We start from the raw sequence: 16,132 nt of genomic DNA, 5'->3' as shown, positions 1-16,132 counted from the left end.
AAGACTCTAATGTCAGAGTTCAGGACCAGTTCACACCAGACCTGTGCATTCCCCTGCAGTGTGATTTGGCAGCCCATTCATGCCCTACTGTTGAAAAACATAGCACACCAAATAGCATGGTACTACCGTGCCATGCGATATGGTGCCTGCACATTGTGCAATCTGTGTTTATGGTGCCATTAACAATATATTGGCACCCACCGAATATTGCAATGGAAGTGCGTTATGGATAGAAAATGCCTTTCAAGCGCCTGATTCTGGTGTGAACCAACCCTCAGTTTCTAACAGCTTACAAGTATTACACAGGGTTGGCAAACTGCCAAAAATCTGCTTCTATAACTTATAGGAGAAAAAAAAAGGTGCGATTTCAGTGCCTTTACTGAAAACTTAGTTGAATTTCTCCAAAATTCTCATAGCTACAGAGGTGAATGAGTGCTTGTTTTAAAGTGATTTTAAAGTTCCCACAGATTATGCAAATACTTTTTTTGTGCAAAGGTTCCTAGCCTATTCCCCACAAGAGCCACAGAATCTAAACCACACAGTTATTTTTAAGAAGCCAGATGTGTAGCTTAAAGTGATAGTAAAGCCAAATGTTTTCAAATTAAAAAAAAGAAGTTATAGTTATCTGTTATGTGCAATGGTATTGCAAAGAGCAGTCCCTTGCCGCCTCTTCTGAATTCCCTGCCAGCACTGATTGTTCCTTCTTCCTACACATTGCAGTTCGCGTGGATTGCAGACATGACTGAAGAGTTTAGGTGGGGGATGGCGGTGGTAGGATGAAGTTAGTGGGGAGTTCTTTACCTTAACGTAGGAAATGCATTGAAGGTAAGAAAATACCTTTAGTACCACTTTAAAGGATAAGTCCACCTTTGTTAACGTGTTACACCAGTATGAAGGAGGATACATGTAACATGCAACCAAGGAGCACCTGCGAATGCCCCTCTGATCCCTCGTTGTGCAAGCGGTCAGGGAATTTTCTCCTCGCACCCACTGTCACAATTTAAAAAAGTGGGTGGCCACGCGGGGTTTCACCCAAGCTGCCATGTCAGTCATTCACAGCGATCTGTGATTGAATGAACTACAAGTCCCGCCTGCCACCGCAACAGGCAGCTTGTAGTTCTCAAACTGTGAGGGCTCTGCTGACTGCTCTTGTAGTTCGATGATCTTCCTGCTCTATAGTACAGGAGGTATGGGTAGACAACTAAACAGAGATTCTGCAGGTGCCCGACTATTTTTTCTGGATACTGCAGAGCACTGAAAATACTAATTATGCATATATGCCATTTGTTGAGAATAACCTATTCATGTGTACAATAAGGAAATAAAACAAGCATGTTCAACTCCATGCCATATCATTTGAGTCCAGATTTACACTGTTAAGAGGGTTAAACCTGTTTTGTTTGAATAACTGACCTGCAACATCCTATGTAGTTGATTCATTTGCCATGGCAACGGTGACTATGTACAGTAGATCAGGTTAAGAGGTTAAGGAACTGTCATCCAATGTTACTCATACCATCAAAATCTGTTCCAAATGAATGTTTTGTGTTAGCAGGGTTTTTTTGCAGATGAGACAATGGCATATATTGCGTTATTTAATCTAATTAGATCCTGACTTTATCCCAGTTCGCCTCAATTTCTTGCTAAAGCCATACAGCTGTCAAAAAATCCTTTTAAAAAAACAGAAAATTAAAATCTCAGAAAGAGCTTGGTTGAGATGCTTCCACAAGCAGAGCCCAATGCCTCAAGGTCACAGTTCATGCAGATATTTTTTGGCCCAGCAGGATTTAGGTCTCCAAAGCTATTGTTGAAGATATTCAGATATGTAGATTCATGTAGATGAAGCCTTGATTAAAAAAAAAAAAAAAAAAAAAAAAAACCTCAAAAACAACAACTGTCTAGTAAAATAATTAAACTTTTCTCAGTAGAGAAAACACAACCATCCTCCTAGGACGCTAGCAAAAAACGAAAGCAAGTGGAGAGTGGGTGGGGTAACGCCATTCTGGATACTGGTTTTTGGTTGCCAAAACATCCTGCAGTTTAACCCAGTTGTCTCTGAATAACTAAACTGTGTGTCTGTTAATGAACAAAAAAATTAAATAAATCAGTTTTTAGGATGCAAGTTCAATTTCCGTGATCCAGCCATACTTCTAACAAACTGATAACTGAAACCATTGTATAGACATTTTGTACTCTGGTCAAACCTAGCAATTAGCAAACCCTTTTAAATTGACATTTCTTGTTTTAGACCAATTTTGCAGAATCAACGCGATAATAACAGCAATCATGTGGGTTAAAAAGATTAAGCGAACTACAGTGTTTGTGGAGCAAATGACCAATTCCAAAACATCTGATTTTTGATCACTTTATACATTTTAAGGGGGCTTTCATACTGATGCAGTATGGTTTTCCCGCACCGCACATGCAGTGCACCTGTGGTTTTGATGCTGGTTACTGGAGCTTTGCCATAGAGTTACATTATGACCTGTGGTTTTGATGGACTTTCAGAAAGCACACTAAACCCACAGGATATAGTGTAAGTCTACAACCATGGTGCAGAAAAACAGAACTACATTAGTGTGAAATCACCTTTAATGTTAAAAAGATTGAATTAAGGCAGGAAATTTTACTAAAGTCTATGCTACATTGCACGATAGTTTTAGACATTCATGTCTATACAAAAATCATCAACTGCATGAAAAAAAATTGATATGGCCAGCATAACAATGTGGTCTCATGACGTTTTCTGGTGTCTATGCTTCTACCTATGTGTTTGTAACAATGAACTGAGATTCACATGATATTGGCTTAATACTTAACAGGCTAAGAGAAAAATAATCTGATCTTTTCACACTTCAATGCTACTGAAAAGCGCCATCAATTCTCAAACAGACATTTCACCAGCAACTATTAACAGTGCACATAACCTTTAAATATGCATTAAAAGATAGTTGCAATGAAAGCAAAGCCAAATCGATAAGCTCCATAATCGGATCTTCTGTATCCAAGAAGATTCTATCAAGCCAAGGCTGCAGCATTTAAGCACAAAATGAACACTCAAATACAGCAACACCTAATATATAGAACTGGAAAACTTTTTCAATTTCAACTTTCAGTCTGTTGTGTAATCTGTAAAGGAGTAGAAGGAGGAGGAGGGGGAGCAGCATAGATCCTGGCACTTGAAAATGCTGCACTAACAGGTAGGTTAGTCAGGGCAGAGTTAATACTGAATGCAGTTCAAAAACTACATTAAAAATTCATAGGCTTGAAGTAGGAGTGATACACTTCAGATCTGTGGTTAACTAATAGCATTCCATAAGGTTTTCTAATATCAGCCTTGAACGTAGTACAAAAGAAAAACTAATAAATTGTACAAACTGATCTTACCCACTTCAGTAGCAGCTTGTAATACCCTTTCATTACCAAAACATTCCCCTCCGCGGAAAGCCAATTACCGCCTCTCCTCTCGAGCTGTCAGCGTGACAACTCGAGAGGAGAGAAATGCCGATAACAGCTGATCACATGACCGAGCCAACATCTTCGGCTCATTCCGTGATCCGCTGTGTCTGAGAAACACAGCGCACCGCCGACCGCCGCGCTGTGCGCTCCCCGAGCCTTGCATGCGCAGTGTGAATAGGAGGACGTCATATGACGTCCTCCCAGAACGAGAGAACCACCTTGCGCCCGTCATATTACTATATGGCGGGCGGGAGGTGGATAAAAAGAAACTTTTTAATATGATTTTTGTTAACGAGCACATATTTTCAGTTATTATTGCAGTTTTTCCTTAAACTGGTTTTTGTATAATACTTTTATATTTTTATTATTTGTTTATTAAAGTCCAGTCGTATTTTAGCAGAAAATTATACAAAGAAAATCAATGTGTTTTGGAATAGCAAATAACAAGTGTCTTACAGGTTATTTTGTAGCCCTATGCTCAGAGGTATACTGCAGTATACTAAGGCCACTGAGCTCTGTGTGAAGGCAGTGCAGTGGTTTCTCTACAGTGATCCCCCAAGGCAGTGGAGAGTGGGTCTCTCCTCGTGTCCCCCGCGGCGGGGGAGAGCGGACCTCTCCTCGAGTTCCCTGCGACGGTGGAGAGGGTGTCTCCTCTCAGCGGAGAGCGGACCTCTCCTGCACCTGTCCCCTCAGCGGCGCTGCCAGTGTAATGGCGGTGCTGAAGAAGCCGGAAAACGGAAGTTGGAAACTGGAACTCGGCTTCACAATGAGGCTTGAAGCGCAGGTGCAGCCGCTCCATCCATCATCTGTGCTGGTCGCTCGCCACACAAGAATTTCTCCTCGCATTTGGCGAGCGGCTTTTTCAAGCCCTGCTATAGAATGTTTCTTGGCCATCCCCACTCTTCAGCTTACCCCTGAAGAAAGACTGTTCTGAAACATGTCAGGTTTTTCAGCTGAAGTTCACTCGCCCCTCTCTTTTTCCTCCTTGGTTCACAGGAGAGGGAGAACAGCAGCAAGTTAACAGGCTTCCCTGCCATTATCTTAATGTGCGATTTTAATGTTTGTTTTGCATGCTTTAAATGTTTGTAATAAAATAATTCACGTTTATGTTATATTATAAATTACTAACATTATTAGATAAACTTGATCCAGGGAACATCCGATTGCCTCTCGGGGGGGATCAGCAAGGAATTTTTTCCCCTGCAGGAGCAAATTGTATCATGCTTTGCTAGGTTTTTTGCCTTCCTCTGGATCAACTGTGGGTATAGGATTATAACTTTTTTTTTAATGATTGTACTGGATAGACGTTTGTCTTTTTTCAGCCAGACTATGTAACTATGTTACTGTGTTTGTGTTGCCTTAAAAGTCCCAGTACAATGTTAAGGGGTGCATACCTTTTGGTATTTCTAGATACTATTCATTCATGGATAGATCATCCACCAAAATAGTTAAAAATGTAGTTTCGATGGTTTGTTGACATTCCTGACCTTTCTCCAGACAGACAACTGGAAGGAATCTCTCTCTTCCTATTTTGGCATGGTAATTTCCGCTAATCCAATTAAGACATTTGCATAGAAAGTACTACATGCCAAAGCGTCTATTTCAAATGCACAAATGAGACACTCCTACATGCCATAAATGTGAGAAGGAACTGGGGGACTTTATACACATGGTTTGGTCTTGTGGCAAAGTCCAAACCTTTTGGTTGGATATTAATGAATTTATTTCAACTCCTTTTGATCTACTAAATGTATACAGTCCTAAATGATGCCTATTGGGTATATCTCATGAGGTAGACATTACAGCTAGAGATAAGCAGTTCCTCCGGTTACTCCTATATTACGCTAGGAAAACAAAATGCTTTACAATGACTATAACCTGAACCACTACATATTGACTTGTGGAATTGAATTATTAACCAGAGCCTGCCTTTATATAAATTAACGTATGAAGCAAAAGGGTGCCCATAAAAGTTCTCTGAACTTTGGGGTCCCTGATTGGAGACCAATGATACTAGTGACACTCTTCTCTATTTAATTGATGTCTCTTTGCTATAATATACCCCTTGCATTTGGACCCAATAATGTTTTGTCATTTGCTTATATTTGGATTGGTGACCTTACTGGATTGCTATCATAATATGTCAGACCAACGGATGCATTAACACCTTGCTATTTGTTGTAACTTTCTGTGTGTCTCAGGTAAACGTTTAAATGACAATTCTATACTTGCGAATATAGTGTTGTATGTACTACTGCTTTAGGGTAGTTTTTGTTCACTTCTTTCTGATGTTTATATATGCATTCACCGTTGAATACTTTATTCTTTGTATTTCGCATCTTCCTTATCTTGTAACAATGGATGTTGTATATCCTGTGCCTTCTAAACGTGGCATATTCTTTTGTGAAAGTATGCTTCTTTGCTTATATATTTTCAATAAAATGAATATCGAATGAATTACAAGACATCATATTGCAGGTTAATCGCTGCACAGAAGTTAATGACTCAGCAGAAGAAGTGGAGAACTGCCCAAGGCTTGGATCACACTGGTGTGGTGCGTCTAGGCTACAATGTAGGTGTATGCACAGTTCATGGGTGTTTTAGGAGCGATTGTAGCAGTTTTCCCATTGACTTCTATGCACACCAAAGATGGAACATTGCAGACTTTTGCTGTGCTTTCAGAAAACGCACCAAAATAGCGCAACCCAATAAAAGTCAAAGGGATAATGGTTAAAAATGTGTGTAAAAAATGCACATACAACCACGCTGCAGCCAAAACACAGTACACCAGTGTGAATCATACCTTAAAGTGTATGTCCTGCTAGCTGCAAGCAGTAAATCTGAAAATGTATATGCATTATTACAGACTTTCTGGCTAAAAACAAAAAATAAAAACATTATTTTTAGTCCTGAGAAAAGTAAAATATATACAAGTTACCCATATAAATCAGGACATGCAGATTACCCAATTTTGGGATTAAGCAGCATTTTTGCATCCTGTCTTGAAAATTATAATCTAATAAAATCTATCTCCAGGAAACCAAGCAAGTCAGAAGCAGTGATTCATTTTAGAAAACCCCTTTGAAAACCACTCAAATTTCTTTGCAGGAATTGACAGTTCGAATAGTGGAATTCTAAAAGGTTTTTTTTTTTTTTTTTTTTTTTTTTTAAAGAATAGTGTTATAAGTTAACATGAAAACACAATATTGTGGGCGACAGGAATGACTAGTGAACAGGAACATAGCTCTCTGTGCTATTATTTCTATAAATAGTGTAAACAAATGAGTGGCTAACATACTGAGAATCTTCAGAGTCTGAGCATTTAATCTTTCCTTTTTTCTGTAGCTGAGAATTCAGCACAGCATGGACCCAACAGCCTTCTGTACAGAGAATAAGAATGCCACCAGGCTGCAGAAACTAGGACTCCTCCAATAAAACATTTCATTCTTACCTTCTCTACACCAGACGATTTCACTGGTTTTTCGGGCTCTCTCTCCTTTTTCTTGTCTTCCCTTTTCTTCTCCTTTTCTTTCTAATAAGCGATTGAAAAAGATAGTCATTAGGGAAAAAAAAAAAACGATTTAAAGTAGATGAATGCTTACAAGAAGGTTCTACTTTTTAAAAAAAAGAGTAAAATCACAAAATGTAACATTTTTAACCAAGTTTTTCTTTAAAAAAAAAAAAGAAAAAAAAAAAAGGAGAGTTGGAACAACCTCTCAATATCATGGACTAAGCTAAGCCTAAAAATACATAAACCATGTTTCACCCCATCAGTTAAAGTGGCTGTAAAGGCATTTCTAAATAAAAAAAAAAAAAACAACAACAAAAAAACCACACAGTCCGTTCTTCCTTCCTTGTGAGTGTTCTCTTAGCAACAGAAAAAAAAAAGGAGGATCCAGAATCTGCTGCACTTCTTCAACTTTTATTAGTACTTCCATAAAATCATCACATACAGTGTCAGGAGCAATGAAAAGTTAAAAGCATTTTGCGCTCAAGACTAGCACTTACTCATAAACCTCACATAAACAAAGAAAATTAGACTACATATATACACCTCATATGATTGGAACTGCCCTCACCTGGTCACGGAACTCCTCCCCGCCAATAAGGTCAGGAAGCACAGAGTTTTCAGTCAACCAGGTGGCGCAGTTCCCTGTATACATACATCATACAATCACATCATATAAAACATTGGTTTACCCAGAAGAAGAAAAAAAAAAAAAGTCACCAGAAGGAATACTTCATACACTTATACATAATGAGACTTATTAAATGAAAATGCTAAATCACATAGCAGGTTTACTATAAACCCTCAGACAGGGGTAAGTATAATTAGATGAAAGGATCAAAATCCTGGTGAACCGACTTATAGGTTATTAACCTCTGAAAAAATAAGATATACTTTTGGAAAAAAACAAAACCGCCACCACAAAAACAGACCCCTATCATATATATAAAATTTCTTCATGCTGTGTGAGCCAAGATGGAAGATGCTACTCACACTGCAATAAAACGTGCCCTCAACCAGATCTATATGTAGCTTATAATTGGAAGCCCTGGGTAAAGGGAGAGTGCCCCCACAAAATCCATATTATAACGTTAGACTCACATATCTACAAACACAAACTACTGTGCACCGTAGAAGATCTCCATTTTTTCTATACCTGGCCAATATATACCTCAATATAATTTAGATATGTCCACACTATTTTACTTGTGTGTAATAAATACAGTAAAACTTTGGTTTACAAACGCCTCGGTTAACGTAATTTTTGTTTTACGAATGAAAATCCATTAAAAATAATGCCTCAGTTTACAAATTTTTTTTCGCAATACGAAGTGTTGTCAGTGCTGATGCAATTGCCGGCTTTTTTTTTCTTCACTATAGCTCACAGAATTAGCAATCACTTTCCCGGAGTTAACGGAAACTTTGTTTTAAGAAACTAAAAGGAAACATTGTTTCTCTTAACTTGGGGAAATAAACTAAAAGAAAAACTCTTTTAGCTGGGGGAAAGTGACAGCTGAATTTATGAGCTATACACCGTGTTCCAAATTATTATGCAAATGATATTATTCTCATATACCTAAATAAATTGATGTAAATAATAGTCAGCATAATTCTCATGTTATCAACTATTAAGAGTACAATTCAAATTTTATTGAACAAACCTCCTAATAACAGTATTTTTTTAAACATAAAACTTTACAATGCATTGTTCCAAATTATTGCGCACAGTAAGTTTCAAAACACTTTATAGGTTGTAAAGAACTGAAAATTGTCATTTGTTGTGTTTGCAGCATATTTACTGAAATCAAAAGCTATTTCAAGCAAACTTTTAACAACATTTTAACTTTTTAAACATTTTAACAGGTCACGTTACATTTTAACATAGGACCCCTTATTTGATAGCAGCTTCACAAGTCTTGCATCCATTGAACTTGTGAGTTTTTGGACAGTTTCTGCTTGAATTTGTTTGCAAGATGTCAGAATAGCCTCCCAGAGCTGCTGTTTGGATGTAAACTGCCTCCCACCCTCAGATCTTTTGCTTGAGGATGCTCCAAAGGTTTTAAATAGGATTGAGGTCAGGGGAGGATGGAGGCCACACCATGACTTTCTCTCCTTTTATCCCCATAACAGCCATTGATGCAGAGGTATTCTTTGCAGCATGAGATGGTGCGTTGTCATGCATGAAGATGATTTTATTACGGAAAGCATAGTTCTTCCTTCTGTACCAGGGAAGAAAGTGGTCAGTCATAAACTCCACATACTTTGCAGAGGTCATCTTTACACCTTCGGGGACCCTAAAGCAGCCGACCAGCTCTGTTCCCATGATTCCGGCCCAAAACATGAGTCCACCACCACCTTGCTGACATCGCAGCCTTGTTGGAACAGGGTGGCCATCCACCAACCATCCACTACTCTATCCATCTGGACCATCCAGGGTTGCACGGCACTCATCAGTGAACAGGAATGTTTGAAAATTAGTCTTCATGTATTTTTCTGCCCAATGCAGCCGTTTCTGCTTGTGAGAATTGGTTAGTGGTGGCCGAATAGAAGGTTTATGCACAGCTGCAAGACTCTGGAGGAATCTACACCTTGATGTCCGTGAGACTCCAGAGGCACCAGCAGCTTCAAATATCTGTTTGCTGCTATGTAATGGTATTTTGGCAGCTGCTCTCTTGATCCAATGCATGGATCTGGCATAAATCCTTCTCAATGTGCCTTTATCTGCACGAACCCGTCTGTGCTCTGAATCAGCCACAAATCTCTTAACCTCCTTAGCGGTAATCCCGAGTGCAGCTCGGGGTAAAATTTCTATACCAAAAGCGGTAACCCCGAGCTACACTCGGGCTTACCATGAGGCGCTGCTCTGGGGGTCCCTGCAGCACTTACCTTGTCCTTCGCTCCTGCGATGTGTCCCCTGCAGTGTCTCCGGCCATCTCCTCCAGCCGATGCCAGCATCCGGCTTCTGTGTTCCGGTCCCTGTGACGTCGGGACGTACAGGCGGGAAATTTGAATTTTTTAAAAAAATTTCATTTTTGCTGTCATTGCCATTTCAATGCATTTCACATATATTTTGTCCCTACTGCTTTGTCCTGTGCCCTGCCTGCATTTTGAATGTTCTTTCTGCCTGGAAACTTAGAAAAGTCCATGGCGTCCAAAAAGCGTCCCTTTACGTCAAAAACGGTTTTAGAACAGCGATAGTAAATCAGAACCACTTGCAGAATTGAGTGATGATTCGTAGGGAAATTCGTCATCAGACACTGGAAACGATTTTGCGACTTTGCTCAGCAATGTACGAATTTGCCTCTGTAATTCAAATTTCAGTGTTTTTGGTTTGATTATATTATTGAATTAAATGTATTATTATATTATTTTTTATGATTATTTATTAAATTATAATTTATGTTTTCGTGTTTAAAATTTTATCATATCAGGAATGTTTAATAGACTCTTGCTCGGACAGATTTCAGTGAGTTATTCCTAAAAATTACAGCCTACAATAAAAAACTACATATTTCCATGCAAAAAAATGGTACCGCTTTCAGCACAAAAAAATCGGAAAGAATCATACCGCCAAGGAGGTTAATAGTGTGATGATCACGCTTAAGTTTTCGTGAAATATCTAATGTTTTCATACCTCATCCAAGGCATTGAACTATTTCACTCTTTTTGGCAGCAGAGAGATCCTTTTTCTTTCCCATATTGCTTGAAAATGGTGCTCTGCTTAATAATGTGGAACACCCTCCTTTAGTAGTTTTTCCTTAAATTGGGCTCACCGGCCAATCTAATTATCACAGGTGTCCAAGATTGTTTTCAGTGATCAAAAGAGCCCTGAAAAATATTTCATCTTTGTGATGCTTAAATAGAATTTGCATAATCATTTGGAACACGGTGTAGTGAAAAAAAAACTGGTAATTACATTTAAAAACTGGCACCATAATGGGGGGGTCTGCGGGCAGGGGGCTTATCGGAATCTGGAAGGGGCCCCCAGATCCCAGCCCCCCATGTGAATGAGTATGGGGAACAAGGGTACCCCTACTCATTCACTAAAAAAAAAAAAAAAAAAGACAGGACACGGTCTTTGACATGTCCTTTATTAAAAGAAAAAACTAAAAGAATGTCCCCTGCAGTAGATCCAACGTCAATCACGATGCCCACCGTCACCACCGCCGCTGACCCGGAAAGAGAATTTTAAAAATAGGCTCCGTTTCCGACGATGGCTTCCAGCCTTCTGCCTGCTCTGGTGGTTTGACAGTTCTTAAATAGTTAAGGGGTGGGGCCACCCGGGGACAACACCCGAGTGACCCCGCCCCAGGTGACATTTAGGTCACATGGGGTGGGGGTCACATGCGTTATTCGATGTGACTGTATATCTGTATGTATGTGTACTGGGAAGTGCGCCACCTGGTTGACAAACTCCGCGCTTCCCAAACTTAGTGGCGGGGAGGAGTCCTATGACCAGGTGAGTGTGGATTCGCAATCATATGAGAATTAAACATATGCAAAAGTTTTAGACAAAGTTGTCAAGGTAGTCTGCAGAAGGGCTCCCTCTTTGGGTCAACATCTTTCCATGAGCTTTTTAAGTGTGGAAGCGAGTTGTACACATTGGCTATCCTTTAAAAGGTAACTTTAAATGTGCACCTAATGAGTGCCCTTGCTGTCCCAGAACCATACAACATGACAAGTTTAGGTCCACCAGTAGTGGCTAGGAATATAATCGTTTTTAAATTTTAACACACAGAATGTGATATATTTAATCACGTGGGCAGAATGTGCTGTACAGTATGTGGTAAGCATGACTAGGTGGCCACGAGACTGGCTGAGGGATCAGGTATATGGTACATTTAAAAAACATGACACTAGTGTAGCCAAACACTTTAATGAGAAAAATGGGGGGATATCATGGCCATCCATGTACGGACGATAGAGAAAGTCACCACTCCTAAAAGAGGGGGAGACTGCATTAGGATATTATGTAAACGGAAAGTGCATTGGATTCATCTAAAGACTAGAACCCCAGAAGGCCTTCATTTTGAATGGCAACTTACTCATTTTTATGAATAATGAATACACCTCCACATTGGAGGCATTCAACCCTTCAGTATGTCAGTCTTCTATGTGTGGTTCTTAGCCGACACATTGACATGCTTGGTTATTCTTCTTTTGATAGAACATAAAAGGTCTGTATTGTTTCCTAAGGAGAATGTATGGGGTATACCATTATAATGGATGCCATGACACTTAGCCCACCTTTAGATTATGATTGTATGGATTAAATATGTATAAATTATGTAGAGGGCACACGACCTGAAATAGGAAAAGAGTGAATGTGATTGTGTGGTTTTTTTTTATATATATATATATATATATATATATATATAAATAACTCCGGGGAGGGATATTTTGAGGGGACAGCAAATTTACACGGTTATACAAGCTGTACACTCACTACTTTACATTGTAGCAAAGTTTAATTTTTTCAGTGTTGTCACATGAAAAGATAGAATAAAATATTTACAAAAATGTGAGGGGTGTACTGACTTCTGTGAGATACTGCAAATTCAGCATAACATCTCTGGGATATCATGTTTCAGTCCATCCGACGCCGCCAGATTGCACCTCAGTGCTCAGCTCAGTGATGCCCTGGTCCAGATCTGGGAGGAAATGCCCCAGGACACCATCCGTTGTCTCATTAGGAGCATCCCCAGTACCATTTTGAGTTGTTGCAATTAAACAAAAATGGACCAGCTTGCTGCATCATTTTTTCACTTTGATTTTCGGGGTGTCTTTAAATTCAGTCCTCTATAGGTTGATAATTTTCATTTCCATGAAACGATGGGGCATCCTTACGTTCCTAACACATTGCCCAGTCTATATCAGTATAGAGATCCAGCATATTTTTCCCCATTGAGATCTGATGCGTTTTCAAAAATGTTCCTTTAATTTTTTTGAGTAGTGTATTCTCTCTCTCTCTCTATATTATGGGGGGGGGGGGGGGGTCTGTTTTTGAGGTGGTGGTTCTGTCTTTATTCCATGCGTGTTTTGAGATTAATAAAAGTATAAGCCAATTCACCAGGATTTTGATCCTTACGTCTAGTTATACTTACCCCTGTTTGAGGGTATATAGTAAACCTGCTATGTGATTTAGCATTTTCATTTAATAAGTCTCATTATGTATAGGTGTATGAAGTATTCCTTCTGGTGATTTTTTCAGGGTAAACCAATGTTATACGATGTGATTGTATGATGTGTAGTGGAAACGGTACCACCTGGTTAATTGGAAATTCTGTGCTTCCCGACCTTAGTGGCAGGCAGGAGACCCATGACCACGTGAGGGCAGTTCCGCAGTCATATGAGGTGTGCATATGTAGTCTACTTTTCTTTATGTGAGGTTATGAGTAAGCACTAGTCTTAAGGGTGAAACGTGTTAACCTCTTTATTCCCAACACTGTATTTGATGATCTTACAAAAGTACTAATAAAAGTTGAAGAACTGCAGCGTATTCCAGATCCTATATTTTTCTGTGCAATTACAGACGTGCTGTGTGTGCACCTTCATCCATAGTGGTCAGTTGGAGGTTCATACTACTCACCTGGAGCAGCTTTGGTTGATGTGCTCCCTCAGCACATTGCGTGCTAAGGGTGTACCCATGCAGACACACTCCTGAACCAGTGCTGTGGGCATCCATAGACACACACAGCATGGCTTGGCCACATCCCTTGCTCTCTCCTCACAGAATTTGACTGACAGAAGTGGAAGCCAATGGCTCCTGCTGCCCTTAAAGTCTCATGTGAGACAAGGAAGAGAGCAGGGGTGCTGCGCTGAATCAAGAGAGAATGTTTGGGGGGGAATTGGGGGGCGCGCCTGTATTGGAACGGTTAAAAACCTTTTCAGTTCATAACCACTTTCATATGAAACTGGATCACAGTTCTAACTTAGAGCATAGGCTTACGTAAGCAGCTGTTGAATCACCAACTACAATTCATGCAGACATTTATCAAGCTTCACATTTCTCCTACCAATAAAAGTAGGTCTACCTGAAAAAATTGTCACTAAAACCCTGTCCCAACATCCTATCATAATAGCTCAGTTTCTATCATTTCTAACTTTCATCATGGGAAACAAGTTTTATTTTTTTGGGTTCAGGCATGTTGCAGTATGCAATGCTGAGAGGGGATGGGAGATGGGAGTTAGCTCCAGCTTCAAAGTGCTTTTTACATGCATTTAAGGGGTCTATTTATTAAAAAAAAAAAAAAAAAAAAAAAAAGGTCATTGTGCTAATGTCGTAAGCTTTTGCATAGCCATTAGGAATAATCTTCATAGAGTGTGCAATATGTTAATTTCCAATGATTGTCATCTCCCTCTTGTAGCAATAATGCAGTACTTTTCTGAGTGTGGTATTTTAGAAAAATACAGTATTATGGCTACTACAAGAAGCAGACGATCAAGAAAAAAAAAGCAAAAAAAAAAAAACACGAGGCAAATTACAAAGATTGTTATTTAACCAGCTCCAAAAGGGAATCTCTAAAATATACATTGTAAAACTATGATAATTTTTTTCTAGCATAGCATATCTTACAGCTCACTTATAAACTGTAGGACTTTGTGGCACTGTTGCTGAACTGAAGTCTTAAGCTGGCCATAGATGGGTCCGTTTTTTTTTTTGTAATTCAGCCAGTGGGCTGAACAAAACAAAAGGATTCCTCCATTCAAACAAGCAAGGTGAATATAGGAATCCTCCCTGGTGAGTCATTGTATCCTGACAGAGGGGCTCTGTTCAACAGAAGTTGATTGTTAGAGAGACTTCTGTCAAGCAGGAGTAGCCACACATGGATCGAAATTTAGCTGGTCCCTGAACAGGCCAATATTAGATCCATCTCTGGCCAGCTTAACAGTAGATTCCTTTTAGAACAACAGTTTTCAAGAAAACAAACCTACAGTAACAATGCATAAATGTATAAAGCATGTCAAGAAGTATGTATACTTAAAGTGGTTGTAAACCGCAGACATGAAAAGTGAACTAAGCACATCCTTGTAGAGGGTGTGCTACCTTGAATTCAAAGCATGAGTCTGGTTCCCATGATGAAACCATGGTTGGGCTTGGATCAGAGCTCTCCTGAATCCGGACATATGCTGTGACCTCTGCTTCTCCATACAAAAACACAAACACACACACAAGTAACACGATCAATATAAGGAGATCTATAGATCTATATAAATAATAGGACGGTACAGGCCTTCCAATATATGAAGAAAGGTATACAAGGCATCATATGAAAATACTTCTTTGCAGTCCACAACAGTTGGAATGTTGCACACAGTATACAGTGGGTTTGTGGAAAACAAGTAAATACGACTTTCTAGATATAAAGTCCAATATTAGCCTTTTAGATAGTCAGGGCTAACATTATATAGAAAGTGAGTAAAAATACCAACAGAAAGGCAGAGAAGAAAAAACTGAAGGAGATAGAGATGTTTAAAGTATAGGTACAGTGAAGGAAACAGGGAGGGAGCTATTTAGTGTGCATGACTGATGTGCTACGGTGTATAAAAAGCTTAGTGCATATTTAAGGCTCATGTACACGGCAGCTGAAAAACTCACGTTTAGGAGCTGTTCAGCGTTTTTTTCAGCAGCCCCTGAACTCACCCTAATGTTTTCCTATGTGTCCATGTACACATCTTAGTTTACAGGCATTTGAGTTTACAGTAATTTTTTTGAACACAGAAAACTTGCCTTAAACAGTCATGCATGCAAAGCCTTTTCAAGGTACTCAGATGGACAAAATACTGAAAACAGGATGTTCCTACCAAGCTTGTCACAGATTGTAATGACCAATTCATACCTCAGACCTCTCCCACCCTTGGAAACAAAAGATATGTTAATGACCATTCACACCTCAAATTCCTCATGAAGACCCTGGGCCCCATGGCCTGACTCACTCCACCAGACACCTTTCCCACTCTTAGAAACAAAAGAAATGTTAATGAGCAACTCACCCCTAAGCTAATTTCAACATGTACTGCTGTCTCTGCTTCTACTCTGTGTATTTCTCTGAAACAGTCTGAAATAGTTAATAATTTACCACTTTTCAGTGCATTCTGGGCATTTGGGAGGTTCTCCTGTGCGTATCTTTAAAAAACGCTTCTAAAAGAAAACGCACATAAACA

At 39.4% G+C, this 16,132-nt stretch overlaps 1 protein-coding gene across 2 annotated transcripts in view; it reads right to left on the bottom strand.

The window, feature by feature from the left end:
- Positions 1 to 16,132, bottom strand: part of SMAP1 (small ArfGAP 1) — a 369,562-nt gene that overhangs the window by 181,638 nt on the left and 171,792 nt on the right. For both annotated transcript variants that reach the window (XM_089681336.1, XM_089681337.1), the window contains one exon: positions 6,911 to 6,991. In XM_089681336.1, coding sequence (XP_089537462.1) covers positions 6,911 to 6,991 — 81 coding nt within the window. The remainder of the gene's footprint in view (positions 1 to 6,910; positions 6,992 to 16,132) is intronic.

This window comes from Staurois parvus, unplaced genomic scaffold (assembly GCF_062004578.1).
Source record: "Staurois parvus isolate SC_StPar_1 unplaced genomic scaffold, SC_StPar_1.0 ptg000264l, whole genome shotgun sequence".
Taxonomy (NCBI): domain Eukaryota; kingdom Metazoa; phylum Chordata; class Amphibia; order Anura; family Ranidae; genus Staurois; species Staurois parvus.
This window is presented reverse-complemented; position numbering and strand designations above follow the sequence as displayed.